This window comes from Lepisma saccharinum, chromosome 25 (assembly GCF_977018435.1).
Source record: "Lepisma saccharinum chromosome 25, izLepSacc3.1, whole genome shotgun sequence".
In the NCBI taxonomy this organism is placed as follows: Eukaryota; Metazoa; Arthropoda; class Insecta; order Zygentoma; family Lepismatidae; genus Lepisma; species Lepisma saccharinum.
This window is the reverse complement of record NC_139253.1, coordinates 16,138,159-16,163,709: the sequence shown is the minus strand read 5'-3', so window position 1 is coordinate 16,163,709 and position 25,551 is coordinate 16,138,159. Positions and strand designations below refer to the sequence as shown.

Sequence of the window (25,551 nt, the reverse complement as noted above, 5' to 3'; positions counted from 1 at the left end):
GTGGAAAATGTAAGAGGAGTTATTCAACATTTATACCAAGTTCTACATACGTTTCATATATTTGATTTCACAACAATATTGAGTATTGTGGAATTTGGCCTATTGTCTTTATATCATTTTATACAAATCAATTCGTAATTAACAGTTAACTTGCATTCAACATTCAGTTTACGCGGAAATAAATGCGTCAGACTTACCAAAAGTGTTTTGAACGTCAACAAAAATATTTGTAGATACTGAAAACTGAAAGCAGCTCCATCTAGTTTTATTATTTTAAAATTATATTATTATTTTTTTTAGTTATGTTGAAACAAATTAAAGTATTACCTACAGAGGCTAGTGACTAAAATCCAGATTAACATTTATATTTTTTCAAAATTATTTCAATTAAATTTAATGAAGAAATAAGGAACTATCAATTACGTTTAATTAAGTAAAAGAAAACTAACAGAAGAACTTACATCAACGCTTGAATATTAACATTAATATTCAAAATTAATTCAATGAAATTTAAGTATGAAAGAAGATACTATGTGAAGAAATTCTTACACCAAACCTATTTTAAATATGCGGTGAATATGAACTTCTCATTAATTCTCTTATTAAGTTGTAGACTTATTAGCTTGAATTCTTCGTATTCTATTATTCTAATTTTTGAGCCGCTTTTCCGTTACGTTTCGCTAATCACGAAGACAATGACTGGCGGTTAGATCATAAATGTACGCAAAGGGGTTAGGGGTCAGTTACGCATTAATATTTTCGCTTCGATTTAATTTTTGTTATTTAGCGCCGCTTTTCTGCCACTTTTGGCTAATCGCGAAGATGAGGATGAGTTATGATATGATGGAATTGACACTCACACAGAACACCCGCACCCAGGACAGGATTCGCACCCCGGGACCCCTGGTGTAGTACCGCGCTAACCACTCCGCCATGGAGTTCGGTAAAAAAGCATTTGTAGGCAAGAGTATGGAAAATAGACATTCACAGGCCTTATAAAAATGCGTCGTCAGGCTGGAAACAAAATTAACAGAATTTAAAAACATTATGTTATAACAAAAATGAATAAGATAGAGCATAATCGACAAAAAAATCATCCTAACAATAGCAATCTGCGAGGATCGTTCTAGAAACGTATAAGTAAGTAAGTGTCCAGTAGTACCGTAAGAAAGAGGTTTGATGGGCAATTTGTGCACAACGACGTTGCAGGAACCTGAAAGGTGATATTTTGCAATGCGATACCTCGAGGAAAACCTGATTTCCACGCCTCCGAACCAGCTGTTGGGAAGGCGAAACAGGCAAATCGTGACGCAAGAGGACATCACGGAGTCCCTCCAAGTAGATGGAATCCATTTGATCCTGACTTGACCCACCGTTTTCCTTCCATCTTCCGGCATGGCTTATCGCAGGCGCTGCTAACGGTACAAGCACCGCTGGGCTTATTATTGAAATGCGTACGTTTTCTAAGAATGTCTTAATTCGCTTCAATGAACTTAATGATTTCTGGACTCCCTTCAGTGAATGGTGTAATTGAAGAAAATAACGTTAAGAACAGCAAAAAAAAAAAGGGTTAACGGGAATGTGCTTGTGGTTCAGCCGAAATGCCAGAATTGGATAGAACGATACGGAATCGTGTGTTCCCTTGCCCTCCATACTTCCATGTATACATTTTGTTTTTTTGTAGGACACCTACATTTCAATAATTCTTGATCGTTCAATATTCCGAGACTCAGATGCATAACAAACCATTGCAGGTAATCCCTTGCATGGAGTATCTAAGTGTTCAAGTTCTAATTTATTCTCTGTCCGCCTTAAGATTGAAGTGAATATAAACAAATGCACATAGCACCTTAGAAATACAAATTGTTGTTCGAATGACAGCTGTGTAGGAATATTGCGCACAGGAAAGCATATGAAAAAGCCATACTGCTCAACGTAACTGTTATGGTGAAGTGTGGGGCTGTATAGCGAGCTGCACAGCTTCTACCACTAAGTACATGGGGGGGGGGGCTCATGGGGCTACAGCCCTCACCGAAATTGAGAAAAAAAAGTTTTAAGTGAAAGCCAGAACGTGCTTCTATTGAGCATGAAACTATAACTTAAGAAATAAGACAAGAAACTATTCCCTGACTTCCCCAGGTCTCTTCAAGTAAATTTCCAGACCGTCCTGTAATATAACTTTCTTCACAGGATAGTTTTAGTGGGAATATGAAACCAGTAAGAAACACCACATTTTTAGGTATTCCTTTTGACGTATGAACACTTATCAAATTAGGTTTACAGATATGTAAAAAAAATCATATTCGCAAGTACAAGAACCATGTTTAATATTTCCCGACTGTTCCAGGATCTTAAGTCCGATGGGAACCCTACTTTGCATTGCCTCCACTCCCGAATTCCAGAAGCGATGTTATAATTCTTCCACTCGTTTCAGATACATCAGCATATCAAAGAAAATTTAAAAAGGTTAGTGATCATTACTGTATTCATAATTTTAAAGATTTTACTTTCTCCTGGTCGTATGACAATAAGTGACTGAAGCTGCAAAAATCTTCAACCCCCTCCCCCAAAAAAATTATTTTCCAAATTGAACCCTTTTTAAATGAGGTTGCACAACTCCTGGAAAATGCTCCTTTGCAATATAACAGGGTTAGGTGTGAAGGTACTCTAATTCGAAGAAAACTCTAAACCCCTCTCACACAGCCAGGAATTGTATGGTCTTAGCACGTGTCGGTAAGGAAGACAAAGACTACCCGGGGCCATCTACCTGGTGTGCAAACTCTCGAGGCATAACTTCGGATAAACCTTTTCGAGCAGGCCTCATCTCCAGGAAGCTATCAACTCTGGGCAAGCCCTGGCACCTAGCGACCTGTTGGGTGAGATGAGTCAAGGCAAATGGATAATAAACCTTTTCCTACTCCCACAAAAATAGGCAATAATTAGGCTGGAGAGTTCAATGAACAAACCCATCTCTAACTACGCACTGGTAATGATCAGGCTGGAAAGTTCATATGAACTAACCGATCGCTGATCAGAGAGGACTCCCAAGTACAGTAGACAGAGATTTGCATTTGGATTGTAGATGGCGAGCCAATCGCGTGCAGTGCCTTCTCTGCAGTCCGCGCTCTTTATTACACCTCATTCAGTCCGTGGTGAGGAGAGTGACGTTAGCTCTCGAAAGCTTCAAGCTTTCCCAGAGTACACCTGGTCGATATCCTGAGGAAATATCTTCCATCATTCATCGCCAGAAAAGCTTCACAACGTATTTTAGATACAAGGAATACGAGAAACGCACATAAATGAATCGTGAATTTCATTTATCTACGACTATTGTTATTTTCTTTACCGTTAATAGTAACACATCTTGCACGAATAATACTAGGAAAAGCAAAATATTGAAATTCTTGCAGTCTTCCGATATTAATCAGCAAGAGATTTGAACCGTTCGAAGGTCAGCTAACTCCGTGTGCTCTGAAATTCCGTGACCTCATGAAACGTGGCATGTGACGGAATTTCTCTTTACATAATATTCAATGCACACGTGACTTACTGGGAGTCGTTTCATGCTATTTTCAGGAGGTATCTATCATAACATCATGGTGGGAGGTCGACAGCCTCCGGCAATAGACAATACCTGCTGGTTTAGTCACGGCAACGAGGATATACAGGTATCTATATAAATGGTCTCAGTTTTGATACTTCACTTATGGGGTAACAAAATTATCTTCTCAGACTTGAGCGTACGGTGGATATATTGGTATGTATAAGATAAATCGTATTCTCTAGGTCAAGACTAATGCCTTCAAGGAAACCTTGTCTAGGAGGTTGTAACTGAGGAGGGGAGAGAGTGAAGTAAAGCCATTTTTTACACAGGTTTTTTTTTAACCTGGCTTACTTATTCCATTCAGTTAATCGTGATGTCAAATCTCACCATTCGCCTTGAATTATAGAGGTGCAGGCACAAAAAAACAGCTGGGATCGAACCTGCGTACTCCCGAATTCGAACCCGTTCGGAGGAAATTAAAATGTAAGCCACAGCTTGACCGCTAAAATGTGCCTGCATTGAAAATCGTACTCGAAAACTACACTTTAAAAAATTAGTTGGCAACAGGATACTTACTCCCTTTGGCGTTGTTTAGCACCATCTTTGGTGTCTTGTTACACTATTTGCTGTCAAACCACATCAAGTACGGGGCCCTTTAACACTCGATTAAGGGGTTACGGCATTTTTAATGGCAACCCAGTTGTATATTTTTAAAAGCGTAGTACCAAGATCTACAGTGAGCATCACAAATAGTTGCAGTACTGCAGGCGAATCAGTTACCAAAGGGAGGTGAAAGGATGTTACAACCTGAATAGTAAGAAAAACAGCCTAAATTATTTTCAAATGTCCCCGATTCCACAATAAATAATGTAATTAATAAAGAAAGCTCAAATTACTTTTGTAGTGGGTAGTACGGTACAGTGAGATCCTATCCGTAACAACTATAGTTGATCTGTAGCTTGGAAAAGACTCTTAACTCCCAAATTCACCAATCAACTAGCGGGACGCTGACGTCATCTCAACCCAGCTAACCGTCTTGCGCTGTTTGTAGGCTCGGCAGCTCAACTCGTGTGGTCACGTGGAGATGTTTGTTAACAATACTGACTAACACTTCCATTTCAACCATGGTTGATGGTAATATTGACTTGTATGCAACAGTCGCTGGGCTAACAACAACAAACAGACTCACCTGTGCCGAGTGTCTGGCGCTCTCCACTTCGCTGTCGGAGGAGGGTAACTGGTCTAGCTCCAGGCCGCACTGCTTGCTCAGGGAGGTGGACAGGCTGAGGGACTTTGTGGCGGCCAGAGTGAGGGAAGAGTCCGAATCGTAGACAGCCACCGGCTGCTCTCCTTCATCTGGAAAGAAAACGTTTCAAATATTACACACACATATCTACTCGCCACAGCAGAATGTCACGAGAACTAAGAACTGAAAATAATCCATCAATGAAAATGTATGTACCAAATAGAAAATGTTATGATAACATGTAATATGAATTATCCAAGGGCAGAATAGTCTATAGTTAACATGTAAAGAAGGACAATGAATAAGATGAAGATGAAGACATTGACGATTTGAAGAGTATGAAGAGAAGATGTTGAGGGGAATTGTAATGAGGAAGATTGGAGGCTGGCTGTGAACTGATTTATTTATTTATTTTACTTCGCTTTTCTGCCACTTCTTGCTAATCGCGAAGATAAGAATGAATGGTGAGAAGATGAAATGGATGAAGGAACAATCACAAGCACACATTGGTAGAACATAACACAAGCTTCACAGAGCCCACAGAGGACAATAGTTAACACGTCCAGATGCCAGAGATTCGTTGGCAAGAAAAATGGGGCTGGTTGGCGCTACAGATAAAAAATATTATGGAATTAAAGCTACTTTTGTATCTCTTTAGGTTAATCGCAACAATGAAGATCAACAATGGCTCCAAACTAGCAAGGTAAACGGTAAGCCAATATCGTACCTCGCCCGACTAATATTATGAAAGTCCCCAAGACCCTCAAGATGTACAGGGGGTGTCCCTCTAAATTACATATCGTCAGAATCAAGAATGGCTTGCATAGTTGGTGTCAAAGAAAATAGTATGAATAGTCCGACGAAACAGGACAATAACTGCTTCAGAATCGGAAGGAAAAAAAGTAATTAAATAGCCATGAACAATTTATTTTCTTATGGTGGCTATAAAATACTATTAACTAATGATAGCGATATCTAATCTACTTCAGTTGTACAATTACAATCAATAGACGTAATTAATGCCTCAAGTTATTGCGTTTGAGCTATCGTACAATGAGTGACTAAAATGCATAATAAGCTGGTCTACTGGATAATTTATATGCTGGAATAAAAGTTCAGAAAATCTATTTCATATTGAGCTAATGTATACGTTTGCTCGTGTGTGTCAAGACCAACTTCAAATGGAATGAAGCCCAAGGAACTATAGTTTCACATCGCGACGACCTTTTACAACCACTGCTTCTGGATATTTCCATGCGATTCATCTGAGAGATGAAAATATAATAACAACAAGAAACATAGAAGAGAAAACGCTTCTCGGGTTAGGTTCTTGTTCTCTTCAAGAGAGGGAGGGGACGATGATAATCTGACAAATGGAAACAAGCCAGAGTGGTACCTATTTAGATAATTGTCCACCTTCCCTCGAGGCACATTATGTAAACGATATAGGTCACAAACACCGAGCACAATAATGACACGCTATAAGATTGCACGAGAGATCTCTGTCCATTTCCCTTTACAACTTGAATCACTACACCGGTGTCAACTGCCCGTCTGCGGAACACATGAGCCCTTAATATCTATTTTAAGACCTATAAACAATTAATTTAAATTCTAATATGAATACCAACTGCCGAAAATTATACTGAAATCCGTCAACTACATTAAACTGTAATATTTACCCGAATATTTCCGAAATGACACGACGTGCTGTCTGCATATGAGAGAGAATGAGTCTAGGTTTAGATTTTTTGGGATTACTTTTCCCATTTATGATAGTACTTTGTACTATTGCTCTCGCCAAGAAAACAGTCCAGTCAAAGTCAGAGCTTCCCCTTCCCTCCTCCACACTCCTTGCCCTCCAGGGTTGCCACACTTCTTCCAAGCTGCTCGGTCGATACGTCGCGCGTTGCACGTATGCGGTTGATTTCATCGGGTTGAAATTGTTGCTCATTGGCAACACTGTAGGTGGGTGGTGTGACCTTGACTGGACTGTTTTCGTGGCGAGAGCTTTTTTTCTATATTTAGGGAGACAAATTTATGGTAAATAAAAACTGAGGAGAGCGGTAAATAAAATGTTAGATCAGCGGTATATACCAGCGGTGAAAAAAAAATTGGCACACACTTTTTCATCATGAGAGGAAACAATATACAAAAGAGCTATAAATTGATAAACTACTTAATTTTTATATACTGTACTCATACACAAGTACTTAGCTGTCCAACCAAAAAGAAAACATCAACACAAAATCACTCCATTTCTAAATTGCATATCTCAAGTGATTTATTCATTGTATGTATTTAAAGGATATTCCTGCTGTCCAACAAATAAAATAATCACTACTGCACATACACGCGTTGAAAATCACATGATGATAAACAAAATTCATTCATGACTGAACACCAATGACACCATTGTTTCCCTTGATGAGCGGGAACAGACTAATCTTATCGCTGCTACTCGCGCTGCGACGCCAAGGGTCCCGGGTTCGAATACGGGCCGGCTTGGTTGTTTGTGAATGTCCATTAATCAATTTCATCATTTCATCACTCATCCCCATCTTCGCAAATTAGCCAAGAGGCACAAAACGCGAAGTAAAATAAAGTAAATCAAATCAAATCAAACTTATCGCTGCTACAACTAGCAAGTTCAATGAAACTGGAAGTTGAGTAGACATTCGGGGGAAGAAAGGAATGCAGCTTGACATGGAGCGAAGTTTTCGAACTGAGATTACGTGCATGGGAAATCCAAATTTGCAGCGTCTTCCTGATGTGATCGAAGATAAAACGTTCTTCAGCTGCAAGTGGTAGGAAACGTATAGCTACAAATCGACAGTTTGCGCGCACAACCTCGATTGCCGGTTTTTGCGTGTTTTCTACTAAATTTAATGATATTTCACGGTTAATTCGCGAAAAAGCATTCATTTCGCGAAAAAGCACACTTTTCGCATTATTTCGCGAATAAAACTCATGCATATTTCATCATTCGGGGTGTAGTTACGTGCAGAATGTTCAAAATTGCATCTTTTTTTCACATTTCGCGATTTCGCGCATCGCGAAAATTCAATGTCCCTATCTATATTGTTTGGAATTTCCTTGTTGTTATGCTTTTATTCTATGTACAAGGAGAGTCAAATCTAAATCTTAATTTGTTTTAGTTTCTTACCTGGAAGATTTCTGTATGTAGGGTTGCACAAGTTTCCTGCATTTCAGCACAAACATATTGCTGATCTACATATACCGGTATTTTCAACTTTGAGTTAGTGCTTCAGGTCCACGTGTAGCCACTGCGAAGGTCTTTCCACCCATCTGCCTGCGAACTGAGGCCACTGTTGAACTTTTTCCTCCATTAGTAAACTTGCTGGTGTGGTAAGCATGCACAAACATATGGCATTTTCATTTGCAGATAAATTTCTGTAAGTTTTACGCTGACAGAGGGCAAGAAACCACTCCTCTTCGCTGGTGCAAGTGTGTATATGAGGCATCATCTTTAAAATAATAAAAATGGCGTTTTGAAGCTCACTTGATTAGTGTTGCAGCCTTGAGGTCGTTTTGTAAATAACAGTTGATACCTCATGTAAATTTGAGCTGTATACAGTCTTAATACAATTTTTATTGGACTTTTAAGGTTTTCATTTGACTCTTGTAATATGTACTTATTCCATTGAAGAAACTATAGCTGTAACAATGGTTAAATGGCAGAGAAGGCTATTAACATTTCATTTGTAATTTTTTAGCAAATAGGCCTAATACCTTTAAAGAAAGTAACCGTACCGTAAAAGTAACAATTTCTTTGCTCCTTACCTGAGAAAATTAACTTAGTTCCAATAACTAAAAGTAACCGTTACTGTAGCTAGCAGAGGCGTCTCGTGAACGCATGCGGTGCATGCTGCGCATGCGTCAATTGTGGGGAAAAGGACAGCTTGCTCTGCGACGACATTCATGAGCATTTCTACATATAGGAGAAGTATTTATTTCACACGAGAGCGCTGAACTAAGCTTATATTACATTTCTTGGATCTGAAGTGAAAGAAAGTAATAATTCTTTTCCCAAAATTGATGCATGCGTCAGATCCAAGAAATGTAATATAAGCTTCGTTCAGCGCCCTCGTGTGAAATAAATACTTCTCCTATATGTAGAAATGTTCATGAATGTCGTCGCAGAGCAAGCTGTCCTTTTTATCCCTCAATTGACGCATGCGCAGCATGTACCGCCTCTGGTCGCTACTAACTCGTTACTTCCAAACAGGGTTGTTAACGGTCCAGGAATTTGAAATAAATTCAATTCTGGTCCAGGAGAGAAAACCAGCAAGCGTAAATGAGTTCTGGACCGTAAAGGAACCGTTATATCTGTAAATTATTTAACTTCGGTCCAGGGACCTTTTTTCGGATGAATTTAAATTGTGCGAGAAAAGAAGGTTCCGGTCCTGTTGCAGACCCAGTAGAAGCCATTAGAATTTATGGATTCTTTGACCTTTAACAGCCTTGCTTCCAAACACTCACCCTGGCCTTGGAAAAGGTTGCTAATGCTCGAAAAAGAGTAATAGTTAATATACTTACTGTAGGAGGACCCGAGCTGTTGGTTGCCCAGGGCTGCCACATAGTCGTGGACGAGGGAAGACACGTTGGTGTGCTCGGGTAACGAAGAGGAGTCCTGCTCGCTGGCGTCGTGGCGGACTGGGAACTGGCTGAAGGCGGCGTGGGCCCTCTCCAGGAGAAGGGCCACCCCGGAGTCGCTGGAAGGGGCCCCACTGGAAGCACGGCCCACGCCGAGGCTCCGGGTCTGAAGCCTTAGATGTTGAAGTCTTTGTCTGCAAAGAGAAAATCAACAAGATCTTATTTTACGGAACCAATATTAATACGAGTAAACTTATAACCGTAATTAATGTTGTTATAGGCCTACATAAAAGTATTAGAGACAAAACGTGAAATGTAATCGACAAGTGAAAGATTTAAGAAACTGATAATTAGGATTCGAGTTTCCAGTTCCGGTTGTTAAAATATACGGAGCAAATGAATATATAGATACTTATGCGATAGTCAGCAAGATAAATTGAAGTATGAAGGTAGTGGCATGTTCGTTCCAGTGGTTCAAGTGATTGTTTCCAAAACGGACAGGTCTTTCCCTGCCTTTAAGGTTCTGCAGGAACTTTGCTCTAAGTAATGACTTCGAAAAGTATTCCCAGATTACGGAAATAACAATAGATGTGTTTAGAATTCTCTCAATGCGACTGGGAAAGTATTAGACTGTCTTTGCTGTTTCTTTTTTAAAAAGACTTGTGGTTCTGTCGTCACGCAAAAGGAATAAGACATGAAAAATGCAAGAAAGATTCATCTGTGCGCTCCAGGAGAAAGTCTTACCCATGGTTCAGAATTTACAATAACAATTTAGTTCAGTGGTTTCCAACTTCAAAAGGTCCGAGGGCCAAAATTATATCCAGCAGTTGATAGGCGGGCCGCATTTTTTTTTGGGGGGGGGATTAAAAATTACAAAAATTGTAAGTACTGAACTGAAAATGTAGTACTTTCGCATGACCTAAATTTCTAAAATGAGGCAATAGAAACAATGGAATCACAAATCAAAATTGTATAATTACAATTTATTTCACAAAAACCCAATGCTTATTGATGAATTGAAAGAAATTAAAGACACACCATACAAATAAGAATCGTTCATAGTAAGTGTTCAATGTGAAAATTGAGCCCGATCTGCTTCTTTTATTAAAGTTGTATTTGAATTTCTGTATTTGAAAGTCTCAGAAGGTGAAGAAGTGAAGAATCTGCCAGTCTGCTTCTGTAGCGGTTCTTGATGAACTTCATTGAAGAAAAAACACTTTCACACGTGTATGTGCTGTCGAACATCGATGTCATTCTTTGCCCAAAACTACGAAGGTTTGGAAAACTTTCCTTTCAAAGGTATTTGAAAAACTTTCTTGTCTAGTTTGAAGGAACACATCGCCTTGCAAATCACGCAATTCAAGTTGGAGAGAAGCTATTTTAATTTTCAATCTTACGTTTTTTGGAGATATTGCTCATTTCGGTATTTGTACAAACTTTAACAATCAGTCCGAGTACAATCCGAGTTGGAACACTGGAAATCTCTTCGTACTTCGTGCGTAGTAAAACAGATCTCTATAGCGCCTCTCTGCATTTTATTTCTGAACACAAAGAGTGAAGCCTTCGCGGAAGCGGGTGGGTTCATTCCACATAGCGAAGGGATGGAATGCATGGTGTGAAGAGAAAGTTATGTCACTTTAGATTCTTCTGATTATCATTATTGACTGCAAAATCAATTCTACCTGTGATATTGTCTTTCTTCACAGAGCATCCGTTCCTTCAGTAAAAAAAGAACGTATTTTAATAAAAATACATAAAATTAATGTATTTTGCAAACTGGCTTCGCGGGCCGCAGAAAAAGGCAACGGGGGCCGCATGCGGCCCGCGGGCCGCCAGTTGGAAACCCCTGATTTAGTTAATCCCAAGTCTGCGAGTAAAAATATAGAGAACAATTAGTAAGGCATAATGTCATTTCAAACAGCCAAACGACAAACATGACGAACGAAAACGAGAGAGTTTGGACATGAATCTGGTGACGTTCGAGCTCTGGAGAAAACATGCAGAAAAGCTGCTCCACTTCGAATTGGTCGCTAAAACTTCACATGGTCTGTAGACAATACGCTAACGGTACTGGATTTTCACAGCAAGTGTCCAACAACTTGTTAGAAAAGTGATTGTCATTCTTTTTTCAGTGAAGTAAGACAACTGCAATTTTAGGTCTATGGGAGGGCAGTTGGTTCTCAATATGTTGATAAAACACCCTTAATAGTTCTTCAGCCATCATTGTCATGTTTTCATAAGCCACAGAGGGAGGAAGGGGGGGGGGGAAGATGACTCTTACTGGCACATCTATTGTCAGGATATATTTACTCAGCAGAACTGTTGAGAGCTGACTTTCAAAAGCAACGACACTCTCATCTTCACGGTTTGAAATGAAGAGAAGGTTCCTGAAGATGAACTTTCCAACTCGCTTGATTGTTAACCCTTAAGAACTTATTCGCCGCTACAAGATATTGAAATACCTTCCGAAGAAGATAGAAACCAAACGATTTCTCTGAAGTTCTTCCATTCTGATAGCATCATTCATACATTCTTTTATGTATCACGCGAGCCGTAACGAAGGAAGGCCAAAATTTGGGCCAACCATAAACCTGCAATCTTCACCATAAATGTGGTTCTGCACAGTCAGCAATATCCTTGATAAATCAACTAAAGAAAAGTGGATTCATCTTATTGTGAGGCGTGGCGTTAACTGACCTCCTATTTCCTTCTAGTGAAAGCTTCTTTTTGCGTGGTACACACGAGCTTGTTTGTAGCCCGCATATTCACTATCAATGGTGACCTTTTCGAGAGAAGACTACGATTAAAACATCTGCCTGCGTTTTACTTCGCGGGAGGACGAGAGCAGACCTTCAAAAACCAACGTACAATTGGACACACAGTGCAGAGCTGTCAAGATGGCGTTTGTTAGCATGATATATAGAGCTGCTTTTAGCATTTCCATGCATTGTGATATGCGGAAACGACGTAGAGAAACTTAGAAAGGTGGTATATGACAGGAGAGAAAAGGTGGATGATTTACGGCAGTTAAAACACATTTTGTCCTCCAGACCTCTTTGGCAGAACACTCAACACGTCACGTTTCTGGTATTCTGCAATAATGGTCGAATGTACTTGTTTTGCCGATGTAAAATGTAACATGGGGAAAATACAATAAAACTGTGTTATTGGCAATGAAAAGGGTTAACATGCTCTGCAACAGACACTACTATCCTCTCTAACATATATTATTTAAATACACAATCAATCAATCAATCCATCTCATAATAAACCAACAACAAAAATGAATATTACATAAATTGTTTATCAAATGTGCACGCTCCATTTCTTCAAGACAGTTGTTCATGCTTTTAAGACAAAATCAATTAAGAGAAGCCTTACTTCTTTCTCTGTTAATTTACAATGCATTCTCTCTTTTAGAACTTTTTCATTTAGATCGGTGCCGAGGGCCGACACCCGTCGCTCTGAACTTGCCAAGAGTAAGAAAAGTAGACATTGCGAGCGAAGCGAGAAATACAATTTTACGAAATGTATTTTTATTTGCATGAAATTTGAAATCGAGGGGGTCAATTACCCCTCTGTGCCCCTGCAGGTGACCTTCGCCGTTAATGTTTGTCCCCCCTTACGGCCACTGCTGACACAGTTTCTTGCTGTTTGGTTGTGCACTTGAAACTTTCAAGCGGAAATTCGGCTCCAAATTTAGTCGATTATAGATTTCGAACGAGTCTTGATCAAAAAATATGAAAAAAAAGATAAGAGTATCAGTGACAAAATCAGCCTTATTTTCCTGTTGAGTGTTAAAGCTATGAAGTCTGCTCTACACACCTGCAGCAAAAATGTTGTAGAGTGGGTATCTCGATTTTCTCTTCCGAACTGATCGCGACCCCTCTTCAACTCATTGATGTACCCCTGGGGGTACGCGTACCATAGTTTGGGAAGCACTTGTCTAGAGTGATTACATAGAAGGGAGGTTGGTATTTGGGTGTCTTCGCAAAGGATAATTTCTAACTAGAATTGATCGCTCCTTACTGTTTAACATTGTGGTATTTTGAGGGTAAGGTACGATAAGTTACTATTCCAAAACATGATTAGTACAATAACTATGTCAGCGTCAAGGTTTGCTATGAGGTGTAAATTACTATTAGAACTTCATATCACTTATGTTTATATGAATGCCTCCAGTTCGATTACTGTGGATAAATGCGGATAAAGCAGTATTTCCGCCTTCTTACCACCTGTGTCACGAACTCGTAAAATTAAAAGTGGATATAATATACTCTCTCTCTTCAATTATGCTGTTAAATGTTGCCTTTCTCTGCCAGTTTTTTAAACGGCTGGAATTAGTACCACCATACTTTTCTTCTTCTTCTATCTATCCTAACCTCACATTGTCTGTGCTCACACTAATGACGTGACGCTACGTCAGCCAATCTGATTGCTTAAAACTGTTGTGGCAGAAATCACTACCTTTTTTAACATACTTGAACTTCGGCAAGCAGCACATCTTTGATGCTCAGATGGGCCAATTGTGATTGGATTTTATAGTTTCAAGAGGAATCCAAACCACGATGATGCACGGTGACTGCTGAAAATCGAACCCGGGACCCCTTGACAAAACTGCGCTGTAGGAAGGTATAATTACACCTTTGTAAAACGTTGATGTAAAAAGACAACCATAGTTGCTCCGACCATATGATCTTTAATGTGCACCTGTAGGGAACTTCGCTTCACACAGAAGTGAAAATCAATCCGTGTGAGGGATCTTAAATTGACCTCAAGCATAAGAACCACGCCTTCAATTTCTTCCACCCCAAGCAAGAATCGTAGAAAACGCCCTTCGGGGATTAGCATCTGGAGGGTGGTGGCATAATAATGAATACCACTTCCTGCTCGGGCAAGGGACGCTGGGGGTGGAGGTAGGATTGCGTGTGGAAAATGATGCAACCTCCCTAAAAAGGGCGGGGGTTGTCACGTTCTGGAAAAAATACCCAAGAGAAGACAACCTCTGGTCTCTCCTCAGACTACCAAGATTAGGAAATGAGACAGGAAGGTTCCATTTGGGATAATTCGAATGTATGGAGCTGTCGCGGTTTTTCTGCAAACTCGCTACGCATGCAACGCACTTTCATCGCACGCAAGTGGCATGTTTTATGGCTGCACTGCTTGGAACTGGGGGAGTGTTTGGGTTCGGTTTTCATTGCCTTATTCCTCGACACGCTTCTGTTAGGGAGCTGGAGGATTTCCTACGGCACGAAGACGTCTTCTCACTTTTATCGGCCACATGATTTCTGGAAGAAAGGTACAAAATTCCGAGTGAAGACTTCACCCTCATATTCACAGAACTGAAGTGAAAGTCATTTCTGAAAATAAATCCGAGCTTACCAAAGATTAACTTCGTTCTCGTCTTCAGACAATTGAAATGAAGTTGATTTCTAGAAGGAACTCCACAGTCAGAATGCTCGAGAATACTCACATTAGAAAAATGAAGTTGATTTGTAGAGAATTTTCAAACTTTGGCTTGGAACCCTAAGCTAACGAGAACGAACTTCACCCTCAGTCTCAAAAGTGGAATGGTCTTTATTTCGGAGAACAGATTCAATACTTCTCTTCATGGACACACTTGGTATATCTCAAATTCTTGTCTTACAAATAAGAATTTAGTATTGCTCTTGCACATGCACAGCAGGCCATTCTTATAGTGTAAAAATATTTTACTACATATGTATTGCTATAATATGTTTGATATTCAAAGAATTTATATAAAAAAAATAAGCGACTAATAAATCTATGTTGATCATTCAATGTAACTATTAAATCTTGCCCGACCCTGTGGCCGACTGGTTAGCACATCGCGCTGCGACGTCAAGGGTCCCGGGTTCGAATCCCGGTCGGGCCTGGTTGTTTGTGAATGTCCATTCATCAATTTCATCATTTCATCACTCATCCCCATCTTTGCAAATTAGCCAAGAGGCACAAAACGCGAAGTAAAATAAACTAAATCAAATCAAAATCAAACTATTAAGGCCTCCTCCATGGCGCAGTGGTAGCGTCATTGCCTTGTAATCGAGGGGTCCCGGGTTCGATACCCGGTGGAGGCACAAATGGTTCGGATCCCACTTTAAACTGTAGGTCCAGTCCCGATTAGCCTTACTGTGCATAAAGTGGACTTAAAACAGCAACTAACCAACCAAATCAAACTATTAAATCTTACACTTTAGAAATCCCTGTGTAGTGTGTGACTACACCCTTTGGGGAACGTCACAGGAGTTTATGTTCAAGATTCTAAACTCTCAAACCAGAATTCGCTGCTTCTGAACCCTCGATTGAAGATGAAAATTGTTCAGGGTAGGACTACTCCCGATTTTGATCTAATTGAGGTATGGAAATTGTTCGGTGTATTCCTTATTTTTGACATAATGGAAGTGTTTTATTAATAGAGTTTGTTTATTTTACTTCGCTTCTCTTCCACTTTTGGCTAATCGCAAATATGATATGAAATTAATGAAGGAACATTCACAAAGAACATTCATGGCAGGCCGGGATTCTAACCTGGGACTCCTGGCGTCGCAGCGCAAAGTATGGAAATTGTCCAGTCTATTGCTACTCTATTGAGCTAGGAGGCTTTTGTAGACCTTACCCAGAAACCTTCCTGATTGTCCAATGCCCCAGAGGTCTCGAGTAAATTACCGGTGGACGCAGCCGAAGGGGTGAGCAAAAAACATCGTGGGAGACGATGCAATCAGAGGCAGCGAGGGAGAAACGAAGCCAGTGGCAAAGCATGGAGCAAGGTCGTTGGTCCGACTCCGACATACCGCTAATCGACCTGCCTCGCTTGATCTCTGCATTCCTGTGTGAGCGGAATGCTTCGGGCTGGCTGGTGGAAGCGGCAGCTGCGGGGAGACTCATTTGATTGGGAGGCTGGCCCCCGATTAAGGATGTGTTACGGTTTTTACTCCCCCCCCCCCCTATCTTACGTCCAAACTGTAATTGAGCATTTCGAACTGTAATTAAGCATTGATCTATGCAATGCCTGAAGGGTAGGGCGAGAGGAAAACTTATGCACTCTTAAATTCTAAATACGCACGCACACACACCACTATGGTCGGACGCACTGGCGTATGAGCTCATGGGGCGCGGGCCTCCTCACGAAATTTTGCAAAATTACACAATGATTTTTTTACAGAATGAAAAGAAGCCAATTTTTAAAATGGATTTATAGGTGCATAAAAAAGTGGCATTAACATTTGTTGATTAGCTATTGCTATCTAACTTTTAATACTTATGTAAAAGTTAATAACAAAATAGAATAATGATACCTTTCCTTAGAGTAACTGTTAAGAAATATAAACAATAATGAACAGTAGGGCTGGATATACACTCGTCTCGTGGATCGAGTAGAAAAGTCTTCCCAAGGATAGACTAACTAACTCACTAGCCTTCTTAAACCCCAAGGTTTACGGCTGCAGCAACACAAGCCTCCCATCTGTTCCTATCAATCCAATCCAATCTTTTCCACCCTTACCGATTTCCTTTAGGTCCATCTCAACGTTATCACTCCATCTTCGTCTTGGCCTTCCTACAGGTCTCTTACCAACAGGTTTCCTGCCCATCTAAGTCTCATTGATTTCATTTAATTAAAGATTAAAATCTCAAAGGATATAATAATAATACATTTTTAATATTTTTATTAGTTGGAAATTGTTACATCTACTGTTCCAAGTTATATCTATGGCATGCCCCCCTCCCTCTCCACACACACACACAAATGTCTGGCAACCCTCCCAGACGCCTAAAACAAATATTGTTAACGTAAGAGTAAATGAAGTTTCTTTAAATTTCAAATACGGTTTCCATATAAGTATGAGTACGTCTAGTGACCCTCATCATTACCTACATAATGTACATGAGGAGCATTATGTTACAAAAAAAAAAAATAAAAAAATACATAAATCGGAAGTAAAGCAGAATGGACGTGTTTTATTACTGGGTAAAAGGAAACCAAGGTAGGATATCCGGACGAGGATTCGAATCCCGGAGGTGAAAGCTTCGACACCGAAAATTCCCTTCTTCCAAGTTGGAATTCTTCCTTAAAATTCTATGTGCTGGTCTCCGTGATGGAGGTCCTGTGACGTGCTACGAAAAAAGAGGTCCCAGGTTCCAAGGTCGATTTGCCGAGAATGAAAAATAACAGAATAGAATAGAATATAGTGTTGTAAGCCCGTTTTCCTGGGCTCTGAGAGGTCACAGGGAAGTTTCATTTAAACATTCAGGTAGAGCTTAATAATATCTGATGGCTGAACCTGCTCCGTAGGAGGGTAGAGATATGGAAAGTTGGTGTAAAAGGTTATTCACGCTTGTTCATACCTGGTAGATGTGTGTGATGTCTTGTCCTAATGCTTCTCGCAGACCGAATCGTGACAGTTCCAAGGTTCTATCCAGCGATCCTCAGATCACCAAGCCAAGCGATCCCTTGCGCCTTGTAGCATGCTAGGCAGCGGTAACTCCGTGTTCCATCGTCGTAGTTAGCAGTGTAACGTGTTGTAATCGGACTAGTTCTCCATGTAGCGTCGATGAGTGTCAGAATCAAAAGAGAGCGAGCTCCGGGTAGGAGCTTGCTTTTATCATTCTAGGCATCGAAAGGTTGTTAAACCTTTCAAACGCGGTAGATCCTGTTTAGATCCACGCGTTTGCCTTTCCAGTTCCTGGTTTTTACGGAAGTTACAAGCTAGCGCATTCTTGAGATCACTCGCTGGTCGGACAAGTTCAGGAAATGAACAAGTGTGAATATTAACATGACGAGGTTTTCTCGGTCTAATAGTCTCCATATCTCTACATTCCCCTTGTTGAAATAATCGAACCATTCTATGATGGTCGACTACCTCGTCCGGAGTAGATTATATTTAAAAATTAGGATTTATTAACAAATCAAACTCGTAGAAAACCAATACAGTAAATCACTAGAAGAATCGCATCACCATAAAAAAAATTGAAATCACCAGAATAGTCATATCATCGAAAATAACGTGGCACTAAACACCGTGGAGAAAAAAAATATAAAAACACGTAGAATAAAAAAATTAAATTGTAGGTCATAGCCTCTTATATACTCAAAAAGTACGAGCACAACAACTAAGTTCTGAGGCATGGATAAAAAACAATTACATAAGTGTCACACTGAACTAGTTTTGATTGAGTGATGACAACACGATAATAATAAAAAAAAAACACATGTCAGCACAGTGTGAAGAAACGCCGGGAACCGCAAGCGGTTGTATGCACTGTTTGCTGAGGTCAAAGTACACTCGGCGGAACATACACGATGCTGGGCGGAGCCTTGAGGTATGTTACCCTGGCAACGCTGTAAACTGCATGCCGCCATACGCTGGACGTGCTGTGCAGCTGACGATAATAAAAAAAACACAAAAGAAAGAGACGTATCTCTAATCCAGTATGGGCAGTACCCATGGGCACTAACTTTGGCACTGTAAATGACATATGTTCGTATTAATTGCGTGTGCCTTACGGTACTTGAAGTAGCTGAGCACCGGAACACTTGTAGCCGATGTAAGATAACAATAAGTATCATGTGTCGTCAGTAAACAAGTGCAGGATGCACGGAGTGGGCGTGGCCTGTCGATGAAGATCGCCGTGACGTCAGCGAAGTTGAGTCTGGAAGTCAAATTTGCGATGGCGCTTTGGGTCAAGAAACGTCCTGGGTAAAGCGCTCCACATCTTGGTCGCGGCGTGGGAGATGGAAAGATCAGCCATGAGTCCAGACGGGAACGGGTCCTTGTTGGTGCCGGAATTCCACAAGATCGTTGTTGGTCTCTGCGATGAGCCTAGGTCTGTCGCTCGATGGTACAAGCCAGTGGTCGTCATGGGTCCGGTAGCATCCGTGGCGATGAGAAAATGAAACAAGCGCAAAAAGGGAAAAATTAGGAAAAAGCAAAAGGTAGTGGAGCAGGGTTACAATAAATGATGACGGGTTATAAAATCGACTGAAAAGGGACTTTCAGTTAAAACTGGTGAATTATTTTGGGGGGGAGGGGAGGTAATATCTAATTTGAATGACGGCGAAGGGGCATTATTACTTATATGATGTAGAGTTTTTAAGGGGGCCTGTTTATGATTAACAGGTTTACCTGAAGAAAAGTTCGCCGGGGCAACGGGGGGGGGGGAGTAGGTGGAATAATTCCATGTTGTAAGGAAAGTTCGCCGGGGCGCAACGGGGGGGGGGGGAGTTAGAATAGTCGGCTTAGCCGGGAATGAAATGAGAAAAGAAAGGAGAATTCAGCGATAATAGAACGAACTAAGTGATTACGAGACATTTCCTTCTGTAATATGTGTAAATGTCGTTTATAAAAGCAATTGCAAGAATTTTACGTGTCTTGTGGACAAAGGTTTAAGCGCCTTCGATTCGCTGCTAATAAAAAAAATTGAAAAAGAAGTGAAAAAGAGTAAGTAATATGTTTGTGTAATAGTTCATTGAAAAATAGAGTAGGTTGTAATTTCATGGGATATGAGCTATACCATGTTGTATGCTATTAATATTTGAACTATAAAATTAAAGGAGAGAGTGGGAACATTTGCCTATTTTATTATATGCTTTATTAACATATTTAGTGCATTGCAGCTTTCAAAGAAGCAGTTCGCGTTACACCTAAGCGTAAATAAAAAAAATTGCTATGGCCAAAAAGCCAATTGTTCAAGCAAGTTCTACGCAGTTCATTTGTTCTTTAAATCATTGATCTTGTTCTATCTTAGTTCATTCGTTCTTTATTTCTTTGTACTTTTTTCTTCATTTGAGCGTATATGTACCAGCAAATGGGGGGAAAAAAAATATTTGCTAGTTAGAATCATAAACACACTAAGTACTTATTAGTCAAATCAGCTAAGTGATATGTTCTGACTATTACTATGCGTTTAATCGCATATTATAAAATAACATTAAAATATCTGTAAAAAAAAATAATTATTAGGCAAGAGATGTATTATAAATGTTCCGACGATTGAGATAGCATTCTGTAATCCTGATCTTGTTAAAAATAAAAATAATCATGTTGTATTAAAAATAAAAATGAGTTCGTTCTAACGCAGAAATGCAGTGCGAGCACTGGAAGTGGAAAGAGGGGGGAGGGGAGTCGATGAGCGTGAGAAAATGCTGGATCATGCATGTGCAATGTACGCAACGAGGAACGAGGAGGCTAAAGCGAGTGACAACGGAATGGCGTGTTAATGAATGTTAGTGGGGTTATCATGGCACTAATCGTAGCGGGCTTTGAGTCTAGAAATAGTAATAGTGTCAGTCTTTTGTTTATTCCTGCCGGCGATGTAAGTTACTTCGTAGGAATTCTCATTAACTTTGCGAAGAATAGTTCCTTTGTACTTATAAGAGGACGCAAAAGCTTTTGACACACCTGGAGTCGGAGTGGCATCTAGAATCCATACATGTTGTCCTGGTGAGTACTGTATTTGCCTAGAAGTGCTGTCTGCGTACTTTTTCTGCTGTTCGTAACGCTTATGCAGGTTGTCATGTGCTGTCTTACGTATGGAAGTCAGGAGTTCAAGTCTCTGTGCGTTCGTCTGGGAAACATTGTCGGGGTTCGAAGGAAGGACTGCGTCAGCTAAGATCCTTGGGTTGTAGCCAAACAAAGTAAAATACGGGCTCTGGAGGGATCCAGAATGGATTGTAACGTTGTGGCTGAACGCTGCGCTAGCTAAATAGTCACACCACGAAGCTTTCTTTTCTAACACAAAGACTCTCATGACTTTCTTTAAGTAACTAAATGAACTCTCAACTAAACCATTCGTGAAATGTGCACAAGTATCTACATATTTTAGTTGTACACCTGTGATATTAGCTAACTCTCGTAAGAGTAAACTTGAATTGGGTGTTGAACGATCTAAATAGATCGTTTCCGGGATGCCATGGACTAAAAAGACTTTCTCAACTAGGCCTGTTGCTATGTTTTGTGCATCGTGATTAGCCAAAGGAGCTGTTATTACGTACCTTGTACAACTATCGACTACTGATAGGAAATATTTGTATTTGTGCGTTTTTGAAGAGACTAAAGGACCACATACGTCAATATGAATTCGTTGGAAAGGGATTTGGGCTGGTTGAAATGTTTGCAGCGTATGCGGCTTAGAACCTTGTGGTTTCTTTGAAATCTGACAAGGGATGCAATGTCTAACCTTATTGTACACAAATTTCTTCATATTAGGGAAGAAGTAACGCATAAGCATTAAATTATATGTCTTTTGTGCACCTTGGTGACTTCCATTCATTTTGTGTGCATGAATAAGGTCGAAAACTTGATTTCTTAATGCATGAGGAATACAAAGTCTATCCCGATTACCAGTTTTGATTTTATTAGTCCTGTATAAGACTCCATTTTTGAGTACATAAGAATACGAAAGCTTTTCTAGTTTAGGGTCACTAGCTTTGTCTTTGTTTTCTAAAACATTAATAATGTCTCTGAAATAGGGGTCTTTACGTTGTTCTGAACTAATATCAAAATCTGCTGCTTGTGCATGAAATACTTGATGAAAAAATAAGTCATCATCATCATCATCATCTTTCTTGTCAGGATTAGTCTTTTCTATAGGGTTGTCTTTGGGAATGACAGGTGACTGAGTGTTTACTGTATCATTGGGAAGGACTACTGGATGCTGGGCCATAAGGGAAGCAGATGGGGTAAAAAGTACAGGCTTAGGGGTGTTAGGTGTCGTAGTGGTGATGTTCAAATTGATATAAGTTTCTGTTCGTGGACTTAACTGAACTGTGTTTGAAAGGGTAGCTTTTCCCTCATACACATTTACATTTTCAATTTGAGTAAATATGTCATGGGACAGTTGGTGAGTCTTGTACTTTGATCTTAAAATACTATAATTTGGAGTACGTCCTAAATGACAAAGAGTTATTGTGTTGTCTTTCAACGACATTTCGCACCTCTGCGTTCGTAAAAAGTCATTTCCTAAAAGGGGAGGGACGTTAGTTGAATCTACTATTCTAAATGGGTGCGAATATTTACGCTTTCCAATTATGATAGGAAGAACTACAATTTCAGACACACTCAGTTTCGATCCGGACACACCTTGGATTGTGGATTGTACCTTGTATGTTTTTCTTTCAGTAGGGAGAAGGTGGGAAGGATAAATTGAGATTTGGGAACCCACGTCAATAAGTAAATCTACATGTTTTCCTTGTATGCTACTATTAATAAAGTATAGGCCATTTCTCTCAATTATAGGAACTTTATCTAATCTGCTATTATCTTCGATTTCGTCCCTGCAAGTCGAAGACGATTTTAGTTTAAATCACTGTCTCGTTGTGGCTTGTAAAAGCAGTTGTCGCTCTCGTGATTATAACGACCACAAAACTTGCAGGCTGAGGTATTTGCATCGTCGCGATTAGCCTGATCTCGACGTTGAAACCTCTTGTTACCATTACTTCTGAACTGGCCTCTTGAGTTCGATCGAAAGTTACCTCTGTGATTAGCTCTAGAATTATTATTATTTCTGTAGGAAGAGGACTTATTATTCCCCTTGTTGAAACCTCTGTTATGTGCGTTTTGATTAGCCGTTTTCGCAAATTCCAGCACATTTGAGCAAAGATTGATAAGAGAACTCGCGTCTTCGGTTGAGTGCAGAGCTAAGGTCGAGATTTGTGACGAAAGTTTGTTTATTTCGTCACCAGAGGCGGCATTTTGAGCGTGTTCTACTCTGGGTACAGCTAGTGGTGCCGCGGAGCGGGCACTATCAGAACTCGGTATATGATGCATTCCTTGATACACTGTGTGGGAACTATTTACGAGAGCCGGACTTTGGACTTGATGAGTCAATGGTGGGAGAGAAGGAAATGGACACTGGTTGTATGGTACAAAATGCTGAGCTGGGGAGGGTGCACTACTGGGGAGGGGGGAATAGACCTGTGCATGCGAACAGCTGTGAAGTGGTGACGGGGTGAATGTCTAGGGTAAGCTTGCCTGTGCAATTGCCTGATCTATTTCCAATTTCTCTTCCAACATACGTGAATTAATTAATGACTGCTGGCGTTCGAAATTCTGTAGGTGGGCAATTAATTCTTCTGTTCTAGCAAAATGCTTGTTGGTTAAACAGCCAATGTATTTGGCTCGCAGTCCCGTGATGATGTAAGAGAGAGTTTGTTCTTCAGTGGCGTTCGGGAAGTATTGCTGGACTAATGCCTTTTTAGCAATAACGTAGGTGTGAATGGGCTCGGTTACCACCTGTTTTCTCTGGAGAATTATCTGTACAGGATCTGCTGACAAGTATGATCCCTTAAATAGCGTACTTAGCTCGTCTTTGATATGGGTGTATGTCAAGTCTACAAAATTGGGTCGTTTCTGTATGTCATGAAAATAAGTTAAAGCGGTGTCCGTCAAAAATAAAGGTAACATCTCTTTACGCTTAGCTTCCGACCATCCTGCGGCGTGTGCTACATTTTGAAACTTGAGGAAAAATGAGTCAATGTCCTTAGGGTCATTTCCGCTAAATGGTGCCGGGTATAATGCAGTTGGAATTGGGGTAGCCATGTTAGTCGTGGGAATTTCTACAGTTACGTTACCAGAATTATTAACAGTGTTAGAGGAAGTTGAAACGGGAGCCGGGGTACTCGCTAAGGGTTGGGGTTGGTTTTTGTTGGGTGTTTGTAGTCCAAGGACAAATTGAGGGTAATTTCTATTAGCAGACCTTAACCGTGTTAGTGGAGGGGAGGGAATTGGGGATAAAGGTCGTGAATTTATTGGATTTGCCGTGATTGCAGTTGCTAACTCTATGATTTGGTCGAGGGAGGAATCTAGGTGTTCGTGCAACGCTATCTGTGACGTATTCATAAACGAAGGTTCGTCGTGCTGACCAAAGAACAAATGAAAGTATGGGTATACAGTTATTTACGTCATTAATATATCGCTGGTCAGCACGACGAACGCACGACCTTCACTCCAGAATCACCATCATCTTCTTGTGAAATGAGTGAATTTAATCTCACATTTCTAACCGATTTTTCTTTCGTGCTTTTGCTTTATTTTACTTCGCTTCTTGTGCCACGTTTGGCTAATTTGCGAAGATGGGGATGAGTGATGACATGATGTAATTGATGAATGGATACTAACCTACCTCCATGCCCAGGCCGGGATTCGAACCCGGGACCGGTGGCATCGTAGCGCGATGTGCTAAACACTCCACCACGGGGTCGGTTGATTTTTTTCTTTCATATTTTCCTTTTTAGGCTTCAGGCTTCGCAGATAGTTAGTGTAGCTAGCCTAGAATATACGCTCTTGGACGAGACTATTTGTTAATGACATGCTCGAGGGCACCAAGGACCAAGCCTAAATCCGCCCTTGGTTCGGCTTTGAGATTTAGTTTATACAGAAGAAAAGAGCAAGGGTACAAGGCAATTCAAAAATCGTGTTCTGTGGACAAGATTATGCTTTGAACATAAAGCACAGCATTACATAACCCTGAACATCCAACACGACCTCTTTACCACTGCAAATCCGCAGAAGCTCACCGCTTTTAGCGTTTTGTAATGAAGAACGAAGCGGATGATGTCATACGTGCTAATAAAGGACGCGCGGTTCCAGCATGCATCTTGTTGAGACACTCTCGCTCTTCTCCGGCCATGAAGCCTCCATATCGATAATGAGGAAGCTAAGCAACGGCGACAACAAACATTTCCTCCAAAATCAACACCGTCTCCGTGACTTTCTAATCTTCATTTTCATAATTTAATTTGCCTAGAATGGCAATCTTCCTGAAGTCACGCTTCAATTGCTACGAAAAAAATGACAACAGGAAAGCGAAAGAGACGAAAGCAATCTTTCAGTTAATGAGTAATTAGAAAGTGCATGACATTCTTAGGAGGAACAACTACCACTGTGTCTTGGGAAAAGGAAGGTGGTGTAGGCAGCACCGTAACTTGGGTGGGGCCTAACATAGGGGGCAGAGCATGAACCTCGGATGCCAGGACGTTAACAAAAATACCCTTAACTCGTAAATTTTAATGAAGCTGAGAATTTTTTGGAGGGAGTGCCCCCACCAGCACCACCACCACCAAGACACGCTTATGAGCCTACGCACTCTGTATGATAGAACTTCCAGAACATCCGCTGGGTCAAAAAAT

The 25,551-nt window shown here is 40.4% G+C and overlaps 1 protein-coding gene across 2 annotated transcripts in view; it reads right to left on the bottom strand.

The window, feature by feature from the left end:
• LOC145978897 (uncharacterized) overlaps positions 1 to 25,551 on the bottom strand; it is a 155,418-nt gene that overhangs the window by 31,312 nt on the left and 98,555 nt on the right. For both annotated transcript variants that reach the window (XM_083111839.1, XM_083111838.1), the window contains exons 4-5: positions 9,351 to 9,601; positions 4,734 to 4,900 (exon numbers count right to left, since the gene is read on the bottom strand). In XM_083111839.1, the coding sequence (XP_082967965.1) occupies positions 4,734 to 4,900; positions 9,351 to 9,601 (418 nt within the window). The remainder of the gene's footprint in view (positions 1 to 4,733; positions 4,901 to 9,350; positions 9,602 to 25,551) is intronic.